At 50.8% G+C, this 21,830-nt stretch overlaps 3 protein-coding genes across 11 annotated transcripts in view; 1 reads left to right on the forward strand and 2 right to left on the reverse strand.

Annotated features, from left to right (window-relative positions):
* The window catches only part of EWSR1 (EWS RNA binding protein 1), a 28,551-nt gene extending 17,707 nt beyond the window's left edge, over window positions 1–10,844 (reverse strand). For both annotated transcript variants that reach the window (XM_068563752.1, XM_068563751.1), the window contains exons 1-4: window positions 10,733–10,844; window positions 6,377–6,413; window positions 5,936–5,987; window positions 4,567–4,690 (exon numbers count right to left, since the gene is read on the reverse strand). In XM_068563752.1, coding sequence (XP_068419853.1) covers window positions 4,567–4,690; window positions 5,936–5,987; window positions 6,377–6,413; window positions 10,733–10,745 — 226 coding nt within the window. In that variant the 5' untranslated portion in view covers window positions 10,746–10,844. The remainder of the gene's footprint in view (window positions 1–4,566; window positions 4,691–5,935; window positions 5,988–6,376; window positions 6,414–10,732) is intronic.
* A 39-nt stretch (window positions 10,845–10,883) lies between these two features.
* Window positions 10,884–16,526, forward strand: RHBDD3 (rhomboid domain containing 3). 6 transcript variants are annotated; one of them, XM_068563753.1, is made up of 6 exons: window positions 10,884–11,045; window positions 13,379–13,568; window positions 14,261–14,644; window positions 15,571–15,733; window positions 15,823–16,110; window positions 16,198–16,526. In XM_068563753.1, exons 2-6 carry the CDS (start codon window positions 13,421–13,423, stop codon window positions 16,373–16,375), a joined length of 1,161 nt encoding a protein of 386 aa, XP_068419854.1. In that variant the 5' UTR covers window positions 10,884–11,045; window positions 13,379–13,420; the 3' UTR covers window positions 16,376–16,526. The 6 variants fall into 6 exon arrangements, with proteins under 6 accessions (XP_068419854.1, XP_068419855.1, XP_068419857.1 ...); XM_068563754.1 differs by having other exon boundaries at window positions 10,884–11,010; XM_068563756.1 differs by lacking the exon at window positions 10,884–11,045 and adding an exon at window positions 11,159–11,213.
* A 1,079-nt stretch (window positions 16,527–17,605) lies between these two features.
* The window catches only part of EMID1 (EMI domain containing 1), a 40,033-nt gene continuing 35,808 nt past the window's right edge, over window positions 17,606–21,830 (reverse strand). For 2 of the 3 annotated variants that reach the window (XM_068562994.1, XM_068562993.1), the window contains exon 15: window positions 17,606–18,424. In XM_068562994.1, the coding sequence (XP_068419095.1) occupies window positions 18,300–18,424 (125 nt within the window). In that variant the 3' untranslated portion in view covers window positions 17,606–18,299. Of the gene's footprint in view, window positions 18,425–21,667; window positions 21,759–21,830 lie in introns of all 3 variants that reach the window. The other variant, XM_068562995.1, reaches the window with a different exon arrangement.

The raw sequence follows: 21,830 nt of genomic DNA on the forward strand, positions 1-21,830 counted from the left end.
GGAAACTGGAAATTGCAGAGAACATGTGTTTAATTTTCAGTGAGATGTTAACAATTGATTAAACACTCTAAGAACTGCTAATTTTGTTTCGGGTAACAAACAACTAAGAAAATGCTTGTAACCAGCACTAAGATTTGAAATGGCACATTAGTAATAAACACATACTACAAATTATATTTGCTTACGTACATATGACCAACAAAGGTTTTCCCTATTTAACTTTTCTGATAAATTATTTTAAATTAAAGTTAACATTCCCAAAATAAACATTGAAAAGGTAAATGTTTTTCACATAATAAAACCATTTGAGATTCTAAGCCCGTCATCAAATTACCCACCCCATTTCCCTTATTTACCCACCGCGAGCAAATGAGTCTTTTTCCTGCTCAGCAATACTGGAGATGGACTCTGCAGCCCCCTTGCTATTTCCCTAACCAAATATTACAGACATGCTGTCACAGGTGTGCAGAGACCAAGCTAGGCTCTTTCCCTAGTTCCTGCCTCTGCCAAACCAGGCAGGATCCATGCCCTTTCTTTTCTTTCTTTTTTTGCCGTACTGCTCGGCTTGCAAGATCTTAGTTCCCTGACCAGGGACTGAACCCAGGCCCTGGAGTCCTAACCACTGAGCTGCCAGGGAATTCCCGGGATCCATGCCCTTTCACCTGGAACTTGGGCTTAGAATGTGACAACTCCCACCCCTGGACCTGCAGCTCCTAACTTGCGTCCCTTTCCTATAAGAAGTATTATAACCTTTCCTGGTGCTTGGCTTCCCTCCCTCCTACTCCTCCCTCATGGTCAACGAGCACAAGTTAAGCCATGCAATAAAAAGTTGGGTCTAGCTGTCAGCATTTATGTCCATCAAAGAAAAACCCAAATCTCACTAAAGTAAAAATGTTTCAGTACTTAAACTTCAGTTAGAATAAAGTGTCCTCACTATATACACAAAAATAAATACAAATACCAACTTAGCCAAATACCAACAAATACCAACAGCCAAAAACAAATACCAACTTCCCTTGGTACAATCTAAAGTGTCATCTTTTGTAGCACAGAGTATAATACTTTCTTCTCCATCTCAAACATTTTAGGGAAATTCTGAAATTAATTATACACATATTTCCTTCTCAAATATGTTGGGCTGAAGTGTATATGAAAGCATATTTCACAGAACAGGGAGCCCCAAGCACTGGAAGTTTTTCAAGTTGGCATGTTATTCATCTGAACTGTTTATTTAATTTAAAAGTTCTTTGCAGAATCCTAATGTCAACCACATAAAGCACTCACTTATTTAACTGGAATCTAATTCCACCTACTCTGTTACTCCTACACAGATTTTTTTTTTTCCCTACATGACAGGCCATCTATAAGATTTACAAGAAGAGGACTTCCCTGGTGGCACAGTGGTTAAGAATCCACCTGCCAATGCAGGGGACACGGGTTCAAGCCCCGGTCCAGGAAGATCCTACATGCCGCAGAGCAACGAAGCCCGTGTGCCACAACTATTGAGCCTGCGCTCTAGAGCCTGAGAGCCACAACTACTGAGCCCGTGAGCCACAACTACTGAAGCCCGTGCTCCGCAACAAAAGAAGCCACTGCAATGAGAAGCCCACGCACCGGAATGAAGAGTAGCCCCCGCCTACGCCAACTAGAGAAAGCCCGCGGGCAGCAACAAAGACCCAATGCAGCCAAAAATAAATAAATACAATTAAAAAAAAAAAAGATTTATAAGAACAATTAAAAAACAACAACAACAAAAAAAAGTGACAAGGGCAATAACTCGTGTCATAAAAGTATCCAGCAACAGAGCCTTGCAGTGCTAAAGATTACACTAATAGACACTGGGTTAATTAATAATCTTTTTTTAAAATTAATAATCTTTTAATTAATTGTAGTACCCACACAAGCAGCCAATCAAAATGAGCAAAAATTAAAAGAGCAAAATGATTTAATGACAGTAAAAAAGACCAACAGCAAAAAGACAACATATCTACTATGTGTTGATAAATTTAAGGAAAAAGGTAGTAAGAAACATCACACAAACCAACCAGAATTTTTGTTCAACTTCAATGATAAAAAATAAAGTCTAAGATTTCTATTCCAATTAATGAGTTGAGATTTATATAGCTCCCTTCTCATGAAGCTTAATTTTAAAATATTCTAGAAGTGTCTTTTTATATTTCTTCCAATAATTATCCAATGACTTTTTTTAAAATAAATTTATTTATTTTTATTTATTTATTTATTAGTTTTGGCTGTGTTGGGTCTTCGTTGCTGTGTGCGGGCTTTCTCTAGTTGCAGCGAGCAGGGGCTACTCTTCGTTGTGGTGCGCGGGCTTCTCACCGTGGTGGCTTCTCTTGTTGCAGAGCATGGGCTCTAGAGCACGCGGGCTTTAGATGCGGTGCGTGGGCTCAGTAGTTGTGGCTCGTGGGCTCTAGAGCACAGGCTCAGTAGTTGCGGCACATGGGCTTCGTTGCTCCGCGGCATGTGGGATCTTCCCGGACCAGGGGTCGAACCCATGTCCCCTGCATTGGCAGGCAGATTCTTAACCACTGTGCCACCAGGGAAGCCCTATCCAATGACTTTTATGTGTAAAGGCAGTAAGAGGTAAGGAAAAAAGTATTAAGTGTTCCTGAACCTACTTACTACTGTCAGGGTCCTGCTTGGTTTGGTTCAGCCTCAATTTGCTCACTAGGTTTAATTTTAGTTCCTACACTCCAAAAGTTGACGGAAGAATTTGGGGAGATATGAAGGGTAAACTACATAAACTACATAAACTTCCATAAACTACAAAGCAAAAACATGGCTCCACAGAATCTAGAAGGCTACTGTATTTCCTATAAATGACTTTATCATGTTCTTATAAAATGATCCAAAGGCTCCAAAGGCTAGATCTAAGCTGTATTACTTCAGATGATACTTATTTTTAAAATAAGTTAAGGTCAAAAGCATACAAAACATCTAGTTATAATAAATCAGTCATGGGGATGTAATCTGCAGCATGATGACTACAGTTAGCAATACTGTATTGTATATTTGAAAGTTCCTAAGAGAGACGATCCTAAAAGCTCTCATCAAAAGGATGTGTGGTGATTCATGTTAACTAGACTTACTGTGGTGATTTCACAACATACACAAATATTGAATCATGTTGTACACCTGAAACTAATGTTATATATGTCAATTACATCTCATTAAAAACATAATAGCTTGAATATGTAAAGTTCATCTCACAATTTCAAAATTCTGTGCTAAAAATACAAACTGCAGAGTCTCAGTTCCAGCTTTTCCTACAGTTGCCAACACCCACAAAAAGTTTAAACATTTCCCATCCTATTCAATGATATGCATTAATGAGATAGATTAGGAAATACTTCCCATCAAATCCAGGACATTGTTACGAAGTGACATAAATTACAGGTGGGTTTCTCCCTACTAATGACTCTGATAGACCATATATAACTTGGGGATTAAAGACAGTTTGAAAAATAAAAGTTTTTACATCTTTAAGGTAGGGATCCTGAAATGTCACACAGCACCAAACATAAAAAAGTTATTGTAAAATTTTCACAGGCTCCACTTTCAACCCCAGTATTAGGATACAATTTATTCTAATTCTTAAAATAATTTTTCTTTTTTGCTCCCTGGAATGCTGTTACATATATATTTAAGACATACTATGAATTAAAATAATTCATTAACACGTAAACAGAAAATAAAATGTGTCTGGACTGGAAGCCAACCAACAGACAAACATAATACATGCAAGGTGGCAATCTGTTCCTCTGAATAAATCTAATCATGCAATCTATCCTTCAGGGAATAGGGGGAAATCAGCTGGGGAGTAGTCACCTGAAATACCTTTGAGAAGGTGAGCAACTATTATTAAGGCTTGACACAAAATAATGTAAAATAAAACAAAGCGAAACCTTTCCCAAAATCACATAAAGAAAAGGGACATGTATCTGCGAATGGCACCTGAAGCAGTTTTCCATTAGCACCTTATTGTGTGTGATGTTAGAAAGTTTGAGGGTTAAACAAATGAAAACACCTAAAGGGTTAACATTACAGGGTTAGACAAGATGGAAAGCAATTCCCATGCAAGAATGAGCAGGATAGTCAAACCTGTACTGGTCCCTTCTACTGTGGAAAGCACAAAACAAAAAGTAGAGGGCACACTATCAGATGAAGCAAACAGATGTGAAAATCAGTTTGATTTTTAAGCAGCTCAGTTTAAGAAGGCTCATTCTTTCCCAGTATTAGCATTAGCACAATCTCTTATATATTCTCCATTTTGTCGTGAGATTACTCAATACACTGTATAAAATAGTTAGAAGGAAAAGTTCTTTTTTCCCTTGGAATTTATCCCACCCACATTCTATTAGAGATCCCTCAAGGAGAATATAAGGAAAAGGAAAAAAACAAAACAAAAACCCCCAGCTCCTCCTAAGAATAAAGGATTCCCAAACGCCAAGGTATCAACCAGAATATACACCCAAGAGCACAAGTAACAAGCTTCTTAGCAAACACCCTAGCTAATGTAACCCCAAAGTCTCTCTAGAGTCTTACCAGTGGGAGGCTGTCCATAAGAAGTTGCATAGGCGGTCTGCCCATAGGTTGCAGTGGTCTGAGCCTGGGTATAGCTGACATCAGTGGGCTGTCCATAGGTTCCGTAACTTTGTTGCCCATATGCCTGCTCAAAGAAAATGGATTTAAGGACTTCATATATGAATCTTGTATTTTAGCAATAAAATGGACTGACTTCTAAGTTCCTAAATTGGAAAAACAAAGTCAAAAATATGCTTTCTAATAAAAAGATTTTAAAAAAACAGGCAAGTGATCGCAGTATCATGAATGCTTGTTTCCCCTTATCTAATCCACTCATTTTCATAAACTACAAAAAAGTTCCTGAGATAATCAGGCAAAACCACAATTTAACGATACAGGAGATTAACAAGATGCCCTCAAATGATTAACAATGAGGGAACAGGTGTGTATAATCGCCAGCACTTAGTGTAGCAGTTTTAGCAAATGGAAACAAATGCTAGGAAGATAAAATGAACAACGAAAATGAAAATGGGACTAAAATCTGTCAGACGATTTTGAAAACTATATTTTCAGCTTGAGACAAAATTTTAAAAATTATCATACCACTTCAAAGAAAATGAACAAGAACACTGTATATATTCTTAAGACAGCAAGAGTGCTGTCTTTTGAACCTGGACATCAGTAATACTTAAAACCTGGCAAGGAATGAACTGTTTTTTCAGATATTAGCAAGATCACATTCTAGACGTGAATGACCAGTTATGTAAGATCAGCTAGAGACATCACATTCTGCCTGTCCTATAATGTTTCCATGGCAGAGCTACTATATCCGTTTTATGCCACAGACCATTTCAGAATTTGAGATGATACTGAGAACACTAGGTGGCTAATTTCTAGTATCTGTTGGCCTAGACTTTAGAATAGACTCATGTACTAGAAAGAGCTCAAAAGCCCTATAGTTAGGCAGCCATAAGAGCTAACCCATCACTTACTGTGTGACCAGTGGCGAATGGTGTAATATCTATGCACTGCAATTTTTCATCTGCAAAATGTCATAATATCACCTTCCTCTGCAGAACTGCTGTATGATTAAATTAAATAAATTTAAACACAAAATATGTAGAAGGAACAAGCATGGAGCAAAACACCTAACTTGAGAAACCATACTAGGAAGGAAAGGAGAGCTAGCAACTCCCAGTTTGAGGATGGTTTCATTACAATGGCACTCCCACTGTGAAAGTTTAAACGCCTGTGTATTTTATGATTACAAGCACATTATACTCTTCTACTACCTAATTTCTGAAAAAGATTCATGCTAGCTATTGTTTCAATGGCTGATGGAAATATTTTACTTGAGGATGCAGCCACAAATAATTATCTTAAAGATTACCTGGGTGGTCTGTGCATATCCTTGAGTGGGCTGGGCGGTGTAAGCACTGTAGCTGTAAGAGAAATTAAATGCAAGAACTGAATATAGAAATCCAGATTCCATTACTAAATCCTCTACAATTAAAGGAGGCTCTGTAAGCGGCTAGGCCCGTGAGCCACGACTACTGAGCCTGCGCGTCTGGAGCCTGTGCTCCGCAACAAGAGAGGCCGCGACAGTGAGAGTCCCACGCACCGCGATGAAGAGTGGACCCCGCTCGCTGGGACTGGAGAAAGCCCTCGCACAGAAACGAAGACCCAACACACCCAAAAATAAATTAATTAATTAATTAAAAGGAAAGGAGGGGGGAAATTGATAAATTAAAAAAAAAAAAAAAAAAGGAGGCTCTGTACCCTAAAAAACAACCAATCACACCCAAGGTACTGCTGTAAAAGTCTGACTTACCCCTGCTGGGCTGCAGCTTGGCTGTATGTACTGTAATCTAGAGAAAACAAGGAGAGAAAATAGTGTGAAGCCAACGTTTACAAGGAGAAAGGAAAAAAGGGGGGAAGGCATGCAGGTGGCAGGAAGATGAATTTTAAAAACTGTACTGAGGGACTTTCCTGGTGGCACAGTGGTTAAGAATCCGCCTGCCAATGCAGGGGACACGGGTTCAAGCCCTGGTCTGGGAAGATCCCACATGCCGCGGAGCAACTAAGCCCGTGCGCCACAACTACTGAAGCCCGTGCGCCACAATTACTGAAGCCCGTGTGCCTAGAGCCCGTGCTCTGCAACAAGAGAAGCCCCCGCTCGCCATAACTAGAGAAAGCCCACACGCAGCAATGAAGACCCAACACAGCCAAAAATAAATAAATAAAATAAATATATTTTAAAAAACCCCAAAAAACGGTATTGAGAGGACCTACAGGACAACACAGGTCCAAATGAGTACCTCTTATCTTTCAACACCAAACTAAAAAAACCTGAGCCAGTTAAACAGAAAATCTGAACAAAGTGCCAGCTAATGAGGTCAAGATCATCTGATCTGGCAAAGATACTTTGCATGTTCCCATGACTACAAACTTCCCTTAACTGTAGGCTGTCATTTCAAATATATGATCATCATCCTAAAACTAACAGGAGAACAAGATAAACTCAAGAGGATCCCAAGTTTTACCTTCATATAAAAAGGAGGCATGCAACAATATAACGTTTAACACCAGAATGGTTACATCAGAAGCTACACCTCCTCAAAAACTAGTTTAAAGAAAAAAAAATCACTCCCTCACTTTAGCAAGTTAGACCAACCATAATTCCCTAGGAGGACTGTGAAATGAAATGGCAGAAAACAAGAGGACAATCATCTCAATCCAGTGTTCTAAAGGGTTTGCTGACTGTATGAGGGCTACATCTGTAGAATAATTTAAAAACTAGACACATTTTAAGTACCAGTGAAGCAGTCAAGGCAGAATCATGATAACTGGCAGAGGAGAAAGCATTTAATCTTTTGGGGAATAACTTGGTTTTAGGTAACATCATCTTTTTAAACTCAAGCGATTTCAACTTAAAAAAAAAAAAAACAATTTTTCTTCCCCTCTCCTCTCTAAGTAAAGCTTCCTACAACTTTCCTTTTCATAAGAAATTTACAACACGCATAAAAAAGGACTAAAAACGAAAACAAAAAAACCCCTCTGGTCCACTGAGGCATTTGCAAGTAGTGAAAACAGAAAATAAAATGGTTAATAGGTTTTCATGGCACTACTGAATCAAACATATATTTTTAAAGAAGTTAAAGTAATTATTTTTTAAAACTCCTGCCCAATTCTTTGCTCTCCACAAGAACTATGTATCTTATTCTATGTTAGAAGGCAACACTGTCATTAAGGCAGACCAAAGGGTCCTTTCTTTTCCAATCAGAAAATAGTCCCTCATCTGAAAGCAATAGTTGACAGCTCTTGGTGGAGGGGTTTCTAACCCCACTCCATTCAAAGCCTGCTTCACAGTTCACCTGGCCTGCCCCCAGAGCATTTTGCTGAATCCATCTCTTTAACTTGGCTCATTCTTCATCTCTATACACTTCACTTGACCACTTTCCTTCCTCTGTACACCCTTAACTCAGAACCCTGAATCAACATTATCAAATCAATGGCCAAAGGCTAGGTATAATGAACAAATTGATTTGTTCAAGACAATCTTAGCTCTGTATGTGACATATAAAAAACTAAATGCAAATCACTTCTTCCATGTTGTAGTTACAAAATAAACATACCAATGAAGCATCAAAAATCAAATATTTCAAACTACCTTCTGCAGAGGCTTCTGTATGAGAAATGATTCTAAATAGCTGACATATAAGCTCAATGTCTGCAAGAGGACTGCTACACAAGAACAGTTATGTAAAACATCAAAGTGGCGAAGCTGACATGAACAAGGAATGATCTCAGATCCATGGGAAAGCAGCTGATTTAGCCCCATATTGGTGGGCTACGGGAAGTAGCAAATGTGTTTCATGAGAACTTATGTTATCTACCTACAGCATACAAACATTATATGGCCTCAAAAATCTACAGTTACACATTGGTCAGATTATTTAGCAGTTATGTTTTTTTCTTTTGTTTTTTTAACTCCCAAATCTGCAGCTGAAGACTACACTAAAAATACAGGACAGGTTGAGGAGAGAAGGGGCTGTGACCGCGGGGGGCGGGGGGGGGGGGGGCGCCTCCAGAGTGCTGACAATGTTCTATTTCTTGGTCTGAATGGTGGTTACTTGGGAGTTCGTGTTGTAATTCTTCGTTAAAGTGGACATATACTCTAGGTACTTTTCTATATATGCTACACATGAGGAGGAAAAACAACTAACATTACCCAAGGTGGTGGCTTTTAGATACTTTAAGGCAGTCACGATCAAAACTGCAGAGATTTAGAGCTTCAGACTACATCACGAGTTAAAGTCACTACGGGACAACTTTGTGGGAGCCAAAATACTTTGCTGTAAGGTCAGAAGCTGAAGGCTGAAAAAGCTCTTAAAAGGTCTAGCCTAACCTCTTCATTTGGACTGAAAGGAAACCAAAGTCCAGATAAGTTAATGACCCCCCAAAGGGCCCCCAGCCAGGCCTACTACTGTGTGTCTACATAATCCACAATTGTAATTCTAATATAGTATGTGGTGGTTACCAGTAAACACAGCTTGAACAAAGTAGAACGAAAAAGGGGCAAGTCCAGCCACACACAAATTTGCACACACACATATTTACTCCCCAAACGTTAACAGGGAAGGGAGAGTAGCACTCCCCCTTACAAAATCCTAACACTGCAGGGAAGAGGAAGGTGGAAAGGGCTCTGAGGAAACCATTTCCCACCAAGATGTGTCTAAGACTGTGGTTATTTCAGAGTTCTTTCTTCTAGGGGCACTCTGTACCCTGGCACTAACAGCCAGCATCTACCTGCTTGTTTACTGACAACATAGTTGCGGAGAGTTCTTAAACTGTCATTCCGTTGCTGGATTCTGGACCCTTTTCAAATTAAAACTCTGAAGGACCCAGAGCTTTTCCCATCTTCCATCTTCTCCAACTGCCTCTTAAGGCCTGGAGTCAGGCTGCCTAAGAACACCCCCGGAGGCAAAAATGCCCCACTCGACCAATAACCACAAGTTAGTGCAGGAACAGGCTGCAAACTGCAGGTCACGTTTAGGCTACTCTCTTACACACTCCGGGCGTCAAGGAACACCCCAAACATCATATTCCAGTTCCCACCCCGGGCTTTCAAAGTCCAGTCCGCTCCTCCTTCCGCTCTCTTCTATCAGTCCACGAAATAAACAAGCCTCTCAGCTTAACCTAAGCGAATAAACGTGCGAAACGATTACTTAAGTATAATTCAAACGCCGACTGGGGCCTTTTGTTTCCCCTAAGTCAAAGACGCCAGAAATTTCTTTCGGTGGGAATTTCTGGCCACACGATCCGGGTTGGCCTTATACAAAAAATCTCCCTCGCCGTCTGCTGAAAAATGGCCCTGGGAATTGATTTTTGGGGCGGTAAGGAGAATTAATAATGGTAAAAAGCGAATCCCGAAGAGGCAGCCGACTGGGGGGCTGTAAAGGAGCGGGGGGGCACTCCGTCTAAAGCCCAATTCGGGCAGAAGTTCGGCTTGGGGGTTGGAGCCCGCCGAGGACGCAGCTCGGCGGCCCCGGACGCCCCAGCCGACCCGGCTTTAAGAATGACGGGCCTCCCGCTCATAGGTCGGCGCCCCTCGGCTCACAAATCCGCGAAACCTTTTTTGTTTATTTGCTTTTTTTCCCTCGTCTTCTCGGTGAGGCAGAGCAGCGCTCGGGCTTGGGCTGCCGCCCTGGAAATGGGGTTGGGGTGGGGAGAGTCAGAGGGTCAGCGGGCCTGCGGCTTCTCAAGCCGCCGCCGGCCCCCCCCCCCACCTACGGTTTCGGGGTGTCGGGCCCGAAGCCTAGCCGAGCCCTCCCACCCCCACGCGGGGCCCCAGAGGCCGCAGGCCCCGCCCACGTGGCGGGCTGCCCAGGGCGCAGGGCCCGACGGCCACCACACAATGGAGACCAAAGCAGGCCCCGCGCGTACCCGCCGCCTCGAGGCCCCCGCGCGCGGGGGGCGCCGGAAGGTTCCAGAACCGGCCTGCCCCGTTGGGGGAGGGGAGGGAGCGGAGGGGGACGCCGGCCGTCGAGCTTCTCGAACCGCGACGGGTACCTCACGTCCCTCTCGGCAGGTCCACTCAGTCGTCCCGGCCACCCCGAGAAACAAGCAGCCCCCAATTTGGGCATCCTGGCAGTCGCCGGAGCGACCGCAGTTCCACCATACTCACCCGTGGACGCCATTTTCTCTCTCCTTCCTTCTCGTTCTCTCAACGTCCGTCTCCCTCTCGCTTTCCCTCTAGGCGCCGCACTGCGCAGGCGCGAAACCCGCAACCTCGGGTGCTACCATCGGGCCAGGCCACGGGGGTGGGAAAGGGAGGGACGAACCACAGCTTTCTCACCCTTCGCGCCCGCAACTCTAGTCCTAATCCTCTCTAAAGAGCACCGGATGTGACGTGCGGGCCAAAATAGCACCGCAGGGGCGGGAGCGGCTGGCGAACGGATCTTGGTAACAAGTCGGAGTGATTCTCCGGTCGATGCTAGGTTGTTTGGAATGGTTACTCCCGCTGGCTCTAGGGACCGTCTCTGAAGAGTCGGCCTTGGAGGGAAACGGAGGCCGGCGGGAGGGCTGGGGGAAGGGACCGGGGCCTAGAACAACTGCTGACTAATCGGCGGGCGGCGGCGGAGGAGGAGGGGGTGGCGTGCCGACCGGTCAGCCCGGGTCACGCGCCCGAGGGCGAGCAGAATGGGCTCGGGGCGCTCGGGTGTCGGCGGGAGGCTAGAGTACCGACTCCCAGCCAAGGGCTCTACTCGGCCTTCTGGGGGCGGGGGGTGCGCTGCGCCGTGAGTACCCCAGACACGTGGCCCGGTCCGCGGGGGAGGGGGCCAAGGCCGGTGGGCTGGATGGGAGGCTCCGAACGTAGCGCCCGGCCCGAGAGCCCCCCAGTAACGGTCGAGGTTGAGAAGACCCTTTAATCACCTCTCATCCAACAACCTTGTTTTTACAGAAGGGGAAACTGAGGCCCAAGGACTTGGGGTACTTTTCCTAAAGTCACAAAGCTGAGCCCCACCCACACCCTGGGACCCCCCCCCCCCCCACACACACACACTGTCCATCACCCGGAAGAATTGTCCCTGTCCTGTCTTACCATTCTGTCCTCCCGGCTTCCCAGTAAGGTAGGCAGAGCCTGATGCTGCACAGCCCCGTTTTGTAGATAAAGAGACTGAGACCGGGAGCGTTCAGATCCCAGTTCTGCTGGTCCATGGGCAAGTCTCTCACTCTTGCTAAAGTACACGGGGTGGGGGGGGGAGGATGGTTGTGAGGGTGCAGGAGAAGGCTGGCAGTGGGTGCCTTGGCTCCCTGCAAGGCTGGCACCTGGCTGACTTCTTGGATTCAACCCAGTCTCCCTAGGCAGATGCCCACGCCCAGTGAAGGGCAGGGCTCACCAAATCCTTCAGCGGGACCCGGAGCAAAGCTAGTGTCTTTCTTTCAGTGAAGACACATAAAGCACGAGCTATGTGCTAGGAGCACCCTGGGGAACTTGACCATGAGAAAGAGGAGCACCCCTCCTCCCCCAGTTCAGACCACCTGCCTAGAGAAAAACAGGCCAAGCGGTGCTCACTGTATAGGGTAGGCTCCAAGATGTGGAGGGACCAGAGGAGGGGAAGGGGACCTTTGAGCTGGACTTCAAAGGGTGAATAGGAGTTTGCTGTTAGAGAGATGAAGGGAAGGACGTCACAGGCAGAGGAGTTTTCTGTATTTTTCCTGCAGGAAACTGGCGGGTGGGTTTTGATGCCAAGGATGCCCATGACAAGGGAGCTGATGAAGCAGCCTTCTTTTCTCTGGGATTTTGCTTCCTGCCCTATAAAATCAGCTCAGTGGGAGTCCTGAGACAGGCTAGGGTACAGGAGTGAGGGGATTCCAGCAGGGCCTAGAGGACAGGCTGGATGTGAGGAGGGAGAATGGGAGAGAAAGCCTTGCCTCATGGGCAGGAAATTGGCACATTTGAGGGCTGGAGCAGCTGCTTCCATGTTCAGGCTTCCCCTTGTTGGGGACAGCCAGGATGGCTACAGTTTATCCAGCAGGAGCTGTGGGACTGCCTGAGTCCATTCCTTTTTCTCATCCTATGAGGAATGGATTTTCTTAATCCCCAATTTACAGATGAGGACGGAGAGGCTCCAGATTTGCCCAGGGAGAGATACACAGCAGGAAGAAGTGGAGTGGATACTGAAACCTTTCTGTGAAAGGGAGGGTAGGGTCAGAGGGGCTGTGGTCGGGGCTCGAGGAAGGGGACGTCTCTGTCCAGTGTCACTGTATGCACTCAGGGTGTGAGACTCCTGTTGCCTCTCCTCCAACCCTTCTGCTCCACCCCCTCTCTAATCTGCCTGCCCTTTGGCTGGCCTTACCCCCTCTGTCAAGGGCAGCTCAGGCCACCTGGAGCTCTAAGTCAGTGGAGGGGAGAAGGGAGGGAGGAAGGTGGCTGGTCTGTAGCCTGAGGGAAGAGGGAGGCAGAGGAAAGCTGGAGATGGCCCTGAATTTGCCCTGGGGGACTGCACAAATCCAAAAAATTTTGGGAGTCCAGGGCCCCCGTTCAACTTCCCATTCCCCGTGCTTCCCACTCCAGGCTCCTTTCCAGGGCCCATCAGGGCTCAGAGACCTTTTGGCCTGGCCTCTTCCCATCCTCACACATCGGTGGGATGGCAAGATGGCTAAACACATGGTTAGGCTCTGAGGTCCTCTACGGCCAAGTTGCTGCACCCGCCTCTCCAGCCTCAGTTTTTATTTCTGTAAAATTGTGCTGTTGGTATGGTAGCCGAAAGGAAGTCAGATAAAAGCTGCAATAATAACTGTTGTTATTGTTTTCCTTTACCCCTAGCTCACAGCCCCAAGACCACCTTTGATCACCTTCAGACAAGCTATGCATGCCAGAGGTCCCCCTGGCCTACTGACCCCGGCGCTGCCTCTCGCCTCCTCCATCCTGATGCTGCTCATGAGCGGCCTGTGGCTGCTGGGAGCCGGCCCCAGCCTTGTCCTGGCCCCAGAGCTGCTGCTGGACCCTTGGCAGGGTGAGGGCCAGCCACATGGGCCTTGGAGGAGGCAGGAGACTTGCTGTAGGGCCTGAGACCAGTTGGCAGGAGCAGCATGCATCCTGCAGTTGTCAGGCAAGGACAGGACCCAGGGCCCCGGGGAAGGTCAGCCTTGGACGGGAGCATGCCCAGCTCAACTACAGCCAAGAAGGGAGGGCCGAGGACCTGGGCAGAGGGGCCAGCACAGGGGTGGGAGCCTGTGAGTAGGAATTCTTTTCAGACGGCTCCCCTTTCTGGTGGCTTTCCCTTAAAATAAACTAAGACTTTCAGTTAAGCCCAAAAACAGGAAGGAGGCACTAGGGGTTTGAGGAGTGACCCCAGCTGAACACCTGTTTCCCAAGAATGACAGCTTCCATTTACATTTGAGGAACCCAAATGATGCTCACAGAAGTGAAGTGACTTATCCATGGTTGGTTGTTCTTAAGAAGACCGAGTGTTGGGTCTGGCTTGTTCTACTTAAAGCAGCAGGGGGGCGGTCACAGTGTTTGGAAGCCCTTGGTCCCCACCACCAGTGATTAAACTACTGGCAGTGGGCAGACTTTGGCTCCCGGGGAGGGGAGGCTGGCTTAGTGGGCGGCCCTGGTGGAGGGTGTTTCCCCATCTGGCACACCTGGGCCAGCCTTGGGGGTTAGGGGCACTAACCTGGCACATAAGCCCGTTCTCTCTCCCAGCGCACCGGCTGCTGACACATGCCCTGGGCCACAAGGCCCTCCCAGGGCTGCTGCTGAGCCTGCTGCTCCTGCCCACGCTGGGCTGGCGGCAGGAGTGCCACCTGGGCACACTGCGGTTCCTGCATGCCTCCACCCTCCTTGCCCTGGCCTCCGGGCTGATGGCTGTCCTGCTGGCAGGCCTCGGGGTGTCCAGAGCAGCCGGGGGCTGTGGATACATGCCTGTCCACCTGGCCATGCTGGCGGGGCAGGGTTACCACCCTAGACGGCCCCGTGGGGCACTGCCACCATGGCTCCTGCCGTGGCTGCTGCTCGCCCTGACACCACTGCTCAGCTCCGAGCCGCCCTTCCTGCAGCTCTTCTGCGGCCTCCTGGCTGGCCTGGCCTGTATCCTTTGCCTTGGCCCAGGGCTCGTATGGACGTGTGGGTTCTGTGGCTGGGCCCCCAGGGTGCCTGGGAAGGAATTGGCACAAGGGGTCAGGCCCCCACATTCACACACATCCCAGGAGCGTCTCCAAGTCCTACTCTCGCCTGGCTCTGGGCTGGGGACTGGGGGCTTGTGGCCATGTAGAGGTACCAATTACAATTTAAAGGAGAGCCTGGGAGCTGAGGGGCCCAAGGAGGCACTTAATCTGGATGTACCAGTGGAGGTGGGTCTACGCCGAGACCATGCAGAAGGAGGGGTTCAGGTGACGAGAAGTGGAAAAGGAGAGCACGGGCCTGGCAGACAGTACAGAGGGTGTAAGGACCAGGGTGAGCGTGAGCCTGCGACTCTCCTGGCGCCAAAAGGGGGAACGACCTGCAGCCAGTGGTGCAGGTGTGTTAAACACAGACTTTTGCTCTAAAGACGCTTAATGCCTGTCGGGGACAACAGTGCAGTCAGAGGGAACAGTGGGTGCAGGCTGACCCTGGAGTCGTTTAGGATTGGGGACACCCGGCTGAATCCTGGAGAGGGGAGCATGTCGCCCTGGCTGGGGCAGGGCCCAGGGGTGGGCCTGGTGTCACAGGCCTGAGCAGGCACACAGGCCTCAGGGGACAGCGGGCAGGGGGCGGCTGAATGGGGATGAGACAGGTTTTGGGATGAGGCACATCTGGCTCTGCCTCTCATTGGCTGGGTAGCTTCAGGCAGGGCCCTCTTCCTCTCTGAGCCTCCGCTGCTGACGAGGGTGATGACACCTCCCTGGCAGGGCCACAGTGAGGAGACAGGAGGGAATTCCCATCAGACACTTGGCACAGGGCCTGGCATGTGGCGCGGGCTCACCCCTGGCTGGATGTGGTTTTCCTTGACCGGCCGCCCTGCCCTGGGCAGACAGACGCGGCTGGGGCCTTCCGGTGGCTGGAGATCTCTGAGCAGCGGCTGCAGGCACTGCAGGAGGGTGTCCTGTGCAGGGCCCTGGCGGGGTGCTGGCCACTCCAGCTCCTTCCCACCCCAGGCAGCCAGGCTGAGCTGCCTGTCACCCATCCTGCCGGAGTGAGGTGAGGGTGATGCCGAGGACACTGGCCCCGGTGGTGGAAGCCATGCCGGTGGCTGGCAGTCAGGCCTTCTTCTGCTTCTGCCCCTCCAGGCCACCCACCCCTGGACCTCCTTACATGGCCTCCCCTAGCCTCTGGCCCCTCAGTGAAGGCTCAGCCCCGCTCCCGCCAGGCCTGGGGCCTGTGCAGCCGCTCTGGGAGGGCTCCTCAGAGGTGGGACTGGCCTGGTCTGGGCCCAGCTTCCCCCCAGGGACCCCGCTGTGGGCAGCCCTGGACGAGCAGATACTGCAGAAGGGGATCCAGGCCTCGCTCCTTGAGGGCCCAGTCCAGGGTCCCGAGAGCCCACTCCGGCTGCCTAAGTCCTCTGTCTCCTCCCTGCGGTAAGGTGGGGTAAGTAGGGGTGGGGTCCCCTGGTGTGGGGGCTGGAGGCGGCCCTGACACTCCCTCCCTGTCCCCTCTTCCCACAGGCTGCAGCAACTGGAGCGCATGGGCTTCCCCACGGAGCAGGCGGTGGTGGCCCTGGCAGCCACGGGCCATGTGGAGGGTGCCGTGTCACTGCTGGTTGGTGGGGAGGTGGGCACCGAGGCACTGGTGACTCAGGGGAGGGGTGGGCCCACCCACCCTGAGGGTCCTGGGCCCCCCTAGCACAGGCAGGCTCTCAGGTGAGAAGAAGCCTGGCCTGTGGGTGGGAAGTCGGAGCCCAGCCCTGTCTGCTGAGAGTCAGGGTGGGTTTAGGGGCAGCCCCCCAGCATCCTGCCCTGGTACTGTTTAGAATAAAAACCAGTTCACTTTTCAACCTGGACCTCCTTGGAGGCAGCAGTTGTGTCTGACTCTTCTACGTTAGCATCAGGGGGATGAATGAATGAATGAAAGAATGAACGAGCAGTGAACAAACAGCCGACTGCAGGAGAGCAGCTCCCTGATGTCCAGAGACGCAGTGTTACCAAGCTTCCGCCTCGGGGTTTTTGTTGGGCTGGACCCTCTGCCAAGGAGCATTTGTCATCTGTTTCCCAGCTAATTTCTACCCATCCTCAGGTCTTGGCCTACACGGAGACCTTCCTCTAGGAAGCCTTCCCTGATTCGCCAGGAACAGCATCCCTTCACTGCCCACAGCCCCCTGTGTCCCTGCTGGACAAGGGCCAGTTCAGTACGTGTCCTCAGGCCTGGCCCAGGGCAGGCTCTGAGGCCGGTGGCTGGGCCCTGCGGGGCCCCCGGGGGCAGGAAGCAATGTGGGCGTGCTGTGGGGGAGAAGCTTCCTCGGCTTTGAAGAAGCAGCTCCTCCCTCCTGGCCCCTCTCAGTCCTTGCCCCCTCCCAGGGAGGGGAGGTGTAGCCAGAGCCTAGAGGGCAGAGGGTGGGGCATGGGTGTGAGTCACCGATGGGAACTCTGCAAGGCAGAGGGGCTGGGAAGCTGGACTTTGAGGAGCAGTACAGGGGGCTGTAGGTCCCGGAGCGGCCTGTGCTCTGGTCACCCGTGAGGTTGTACCCCAGGCCAGGGCCAGAGTGGAGGGGCCGCAGAGACCAACCCTGCCGTTGGTCACCAGCCAGGGGCCAGACACAGACTGGGAAACCTGAGGACTACACCATCAGTCTCATTTTACAGGTGAGGAAACAGGCTCAGAGAAGGGAAGCTGCCCCGAGGTCTGGTAGCTCCTGCTGGACACCTGGCCAGGGGGTGGGGATGGCCTGACCCTCTGTTCTGCTCACCTACCCCCATTCCCCAGCTGCCCAGGTGATGGCCAGGGGAGCCCTGGCCTCACAGTCGTGCTTTGCAGGTGGACAGTGAAGGCCACTGAGAAGAGAGGCTGCTGGCCCTGCCCGGCTGCCCCTCATCTACGCACACACTGAGACCAGGCCGGTGGGCAATGAGGCTGGGTGCCTTTATTGGCTGATACACATCTACCTCCTGGTGTCTGTCACAAGCTGTTGTGGGAGCAGGTGGCCCCTCCCTCTCCATGCCCCCTCCGCCTGGGACATGAGAAGGACTGAGGGTTCAGGGGTCAGAACTGAGACAAGGAGCCCTGAATGTCCAGTCAGATCAGGTAGCTTGACCTCAGGGCCAGGAACCCAGCACCAGAAAACAAGGAGACAAGGGATACAGGTGGGCCCCCAGGTTTGGCTGGGGAGTGGGGAGGTGAGACTGCCCGCTCTCATCATCCCTGGGTGTGCTGAGGGCCGGGCAGAGCCCCAGCTTCCAACTCCCTCTGTTGCTTGGGGCCTGGATGGCCGGGCAGTTGATGAGAAGACAGAAGCTCCAGACCTGCCGCCCCTCCCCACAGGCCTGCATCACCCCATTTCACAGAGGGAAACTGAGGCCCAGGGCCCTGAGCAAGGCCTCACCTCTTGCCTGGACCACACCTCCCTCTCAGGCTCCAGTCCCTGCTCAGCCTCATAGGAGGCAGATGCGCATGGGGTGCCAGGACCAAGACATGCCCACCCCAAAGGCCTAGGTGGCAGAAGGGACCCTGAGGATATTAATAAATACGGATGGCGGACCTTGGAGGCAGCTGGCCAAGTCCAGGCTGGGAAGGGAAGCCTGGCCTGGCCCTCCCCAAGGGGCCACCACCACACTCAGTCTCTCTCGTTTCGGCTCCTGGGGGCCACAATCTGGTAGCTGGTGGCGTGTCCTCCCCTCTTGCCCCGCAGGAGGCTGGGGGTGCCCGTGCCGGCAGGGTCTGCCCCTGACCCCTCTGGTTCTGCGGGAGGGAAGGAAAGAGGCCGGGTTAGTGATGTCTGTGTGAGGTGCCCACCTTCCCTTGGCCCTCTGGGGGGTGGGGGGCTGGGGCTCTCTGCCCGAGTCTGAGAGGCAGAGGTGTGTGAAAAGAAGGAGGTCTGCAAAGCTGGTTAGTGCCCCTACCCCCAGGAGTTATTAGCCCCTAACCCAGCTAGAACACTCAGGGCCTCTATTTGATTTTCTCTGTCAAGTGGGGATCAATGAACCCACCATGTTTCTGAAATGCTTAGCATGTAGTAGATGCTCCATAAACAGTATAGCTCTTTTTTTCGTTAACGTATCTTGGAGCGGAGGTGTGCCCTGAATCATTCCCATTTCAGAGCTGGGTAAACTAAGGCCAGGCATCAGCCTCACTCTTCCTCTCTCCTCAGGTTAGGCCACCTGTAGTGGGGAAGGGTTCAGGAAGGCCAGGCTCTGCCACTGACCTACTGTGTGGCTTTGGACCTCTGTCAGAGCCTCAGTTGTCTCATCTCTAAAACCAGGGGGACAGTTCCAGATACAGAGGCCCTGGCCAACTCCAGTAATTACTGAAGTCAGTTCCGATTTGGCTATGGTGAGATTATGCCCCAACCTGCAAATAAGCTGGCCCCCAAGAGTAAAACCGGATAATTGGCATTCTTCCCACCTGGAAAACTACTCAACCTTCAAAACGCAGATCAGGACCTACCTCTTCCAGGAAGCCTTATGTAACTATCACCTCAGTCCCTCTCAAAGTTAAATGAGGGGTTAGGCAGCTCAGAAGGATGGGTTATTTTTGCAGGGGGAGGGCCCCAGGATGGAGGACTTGGCTGAGCCTTCGAAACCCTGTTCACAGGAGAGACACTTTGACTCTGGTGAGCACCAGCTTCCCACTGAAGGCAATGCCAGGGAGGGAGCTATACCCTCATACTCATAACTGTCTAGCGCTCTGACCCTGTGTCCCATGCACCTCTGGGCTGAGATTTGGGGCCCTTGGGGCAGACAGGTATCTGCAATCACAGTCAAGGAACATTTCATGCCCTAAAACAGGGAGCGTAGGAGGAGGGTAGCTCAAAGCTCAGGTTCCAACATCAGCTCAGGCCAAGTCCTGGCCCCACCATGTCCCAGTTATGTGGCCTTGGGCAAGTCCCAGAACCTTTAAGCCTCATCTGGAACGTGGGGATGACACTCCTGTTGTCACACCCTTGCAGAGTGTTCAATGTGACCAAGAGTGGAAAGTGGTTTTCACAGTAAATGTTGGATTATTATGGTCACTAGGTTGGTGTGTTTTCAACCCAGGGCTCCTGCAGGTCTGGTCACTGTGAGTCAGTCATGAGATGCTGTTCTGACATGATCAAATTCAGGGCCTTGGTTTCCCCCGGGCCCCACTCAGTGCCTAGCAAAGCAGAGGGGTCAGGGAACCTTTGCCGATGGAGCCCAAAGAGCTGGCGCTTTAGAGGCCCGACCTAGGGCGGACCCCTGGCCTCACCACTACTATCCCTATGTCCTGGGGGAGTCACACGAGCCCTCTGAACCTGTGTTTCTTCATCTGTGAAGTGGGCACAGTATCGCCCACCTAGAAAGCTTGTTGCAAGGACTGGAGATGATGGATGTAAATTTCCCAGCCCAGGTAGACTGGATGTGTGACAGCTGTTACTATTATCATCATTATTGATTATAATCTAAACATGAGCCCCATCGGGGTCTTTTGTTAGCACGTGCTGTGTATGATGGGCCAATGGGGAAGGCTCCATCTCCTCTACTCCCCTCCTCCTGGCCACACTGCCAGGTGCCTGGCACTTCCTCCCTGGGCTGCTGGCGACAGAGCCGGCTGAGGGGGGCAGAGCACAGATCCAAGGCCACAGTGTGTCCCTTCTGACTCCCCTCCCAATCCTCCTGAGAGGGGAATCAGGGGACACCTGACAAGGAGCTGAGCGCCTGGGATTTGGTCCTTGGTCCTTCCTCTGGGAGAGGGGAGGAGGTCTGGGAGATGGTCTGAGTTTTCAGAAGTTGGGGAAGCCCTGGGGCGTGGCGAGAGCAGCTTTGGAAGCAGAACCCACACACCTTCCCACCTCTAGGCCTTTGTCCCCACGGGGGCTGTCCTCCCACCTCTTCCTCCTGGCACACTTGTAGGGACCTTCCATGACTAATGCAAGGGTCCCATCTTCCAGGAAGGCTTCTCCTCACACACATCCTTTGGTGCTCCTGTACCCAATGGCCCTCATCTCTATAGATGCTGAGGATTGCCCACCACCCGATGGGCAGCTCCCCAAGGCGGGTACCCTGAGATCTGCCTCAGACCCAGCCTGCAGCAGGTGTGCCCTACAGTTTTGCCAAATGAGGGAGGCTTGGGTCTAACCTTGGCTCTTCTTCCTGCTGGGGGCCTCAAATTTCCCCATCTGTAAAATAGATGGGAGGTTGGACATGATGTCTGAGGCTGTGTGCACTGATGCGCTAGGACTGGGCTGAGAGATGGGGCAGCTGGGAGAAGGGCTGGGGCCTCTTCACGGGTAGATGAGGAACAGGGTGGCCAATCCCTGACTCTCTCCAGGGCCAGCCACAGGCTCCAGTTTAATGTGGAGAGACCTCCTTAGGACCACTGTGACAGCCAGGTGTCCTAACCTCCTTCCATGCCTCCCTGACCTACCTTTGAGGACCTTCTCAAACGGGGCCCTGCCAGATCTTCTAGCCTCTGTTCTCACCCTCAGCAACCTCACGGAACTGTCCCTCTAGGTTCTCTCTGGTCTCCTGGCTTTTGTCCATGCTGTTCCTCTGCCTGTTCACTTGCCCCCGATCCTTGCCTTTCAGGTCTCCACTTAGACGCCTCCTCCTCCAGGAAGCCCTCCTGAGATGTCCTCTGCCACCCCCCAGCCTGCATCAGGAGCACTTGTGGGCTTTGGTGGCCACCTGTATTCACTCCACTGTGGTATTCATCACCCTAGGTTTAACACCCAGTTCCAGGGCTTCCCCCCAGCACCCTAAGCTCCATGACAGCAGGACCCTGTCTGTCTTATCTGTTGGAGCCTGTGCCAGCGAGGTACCTGGCACAGAGCAGGTGCTCATTCACTCAAGAACTAGTTACCAGAACCTCCTCTGTGCCAGACACCGTCTGCTGGCCGGATGGAAGGGCCGAAGAGTGGCTGTCTGCTAGTCTGGATCCAGTATTGGGAGGTGCCTTCTGTGTCCCCAGGCCCTTCCCAGGCCCTTCCTGGCAGGGGCTGCCCCTGCCTGCCCACCCTGCCGTTACCTGGCCAGATGATGGCTTCCAGCAGGGTGACCCGTCTGGCCAGGAGCTCCAGCTGAGCCTGCTGCTGCAGGAAGCTCTGTAAGCTAGGAGCCTGATGGGAGATCGAGAAGAGCAGACGGTGCGTGTCCGGCCTCCGGGGGCTGGGCTGGGCACCGAGGGAGGG

This window comes from Eschrichtius robustus, chromosome 14 (assembly GCF_028021215.1).
Source record: "Eschrichtius robustus isolate mEscRob2 chromosome 14, mEscRob2.pri, whole genome shotgun sequence".
NCBI lineage: Eukaryota > Metazoa > Chordata > Mammalia > Artiodactyla > Eschrichtiidae > Eschrichtius > Eschrichtius robustus.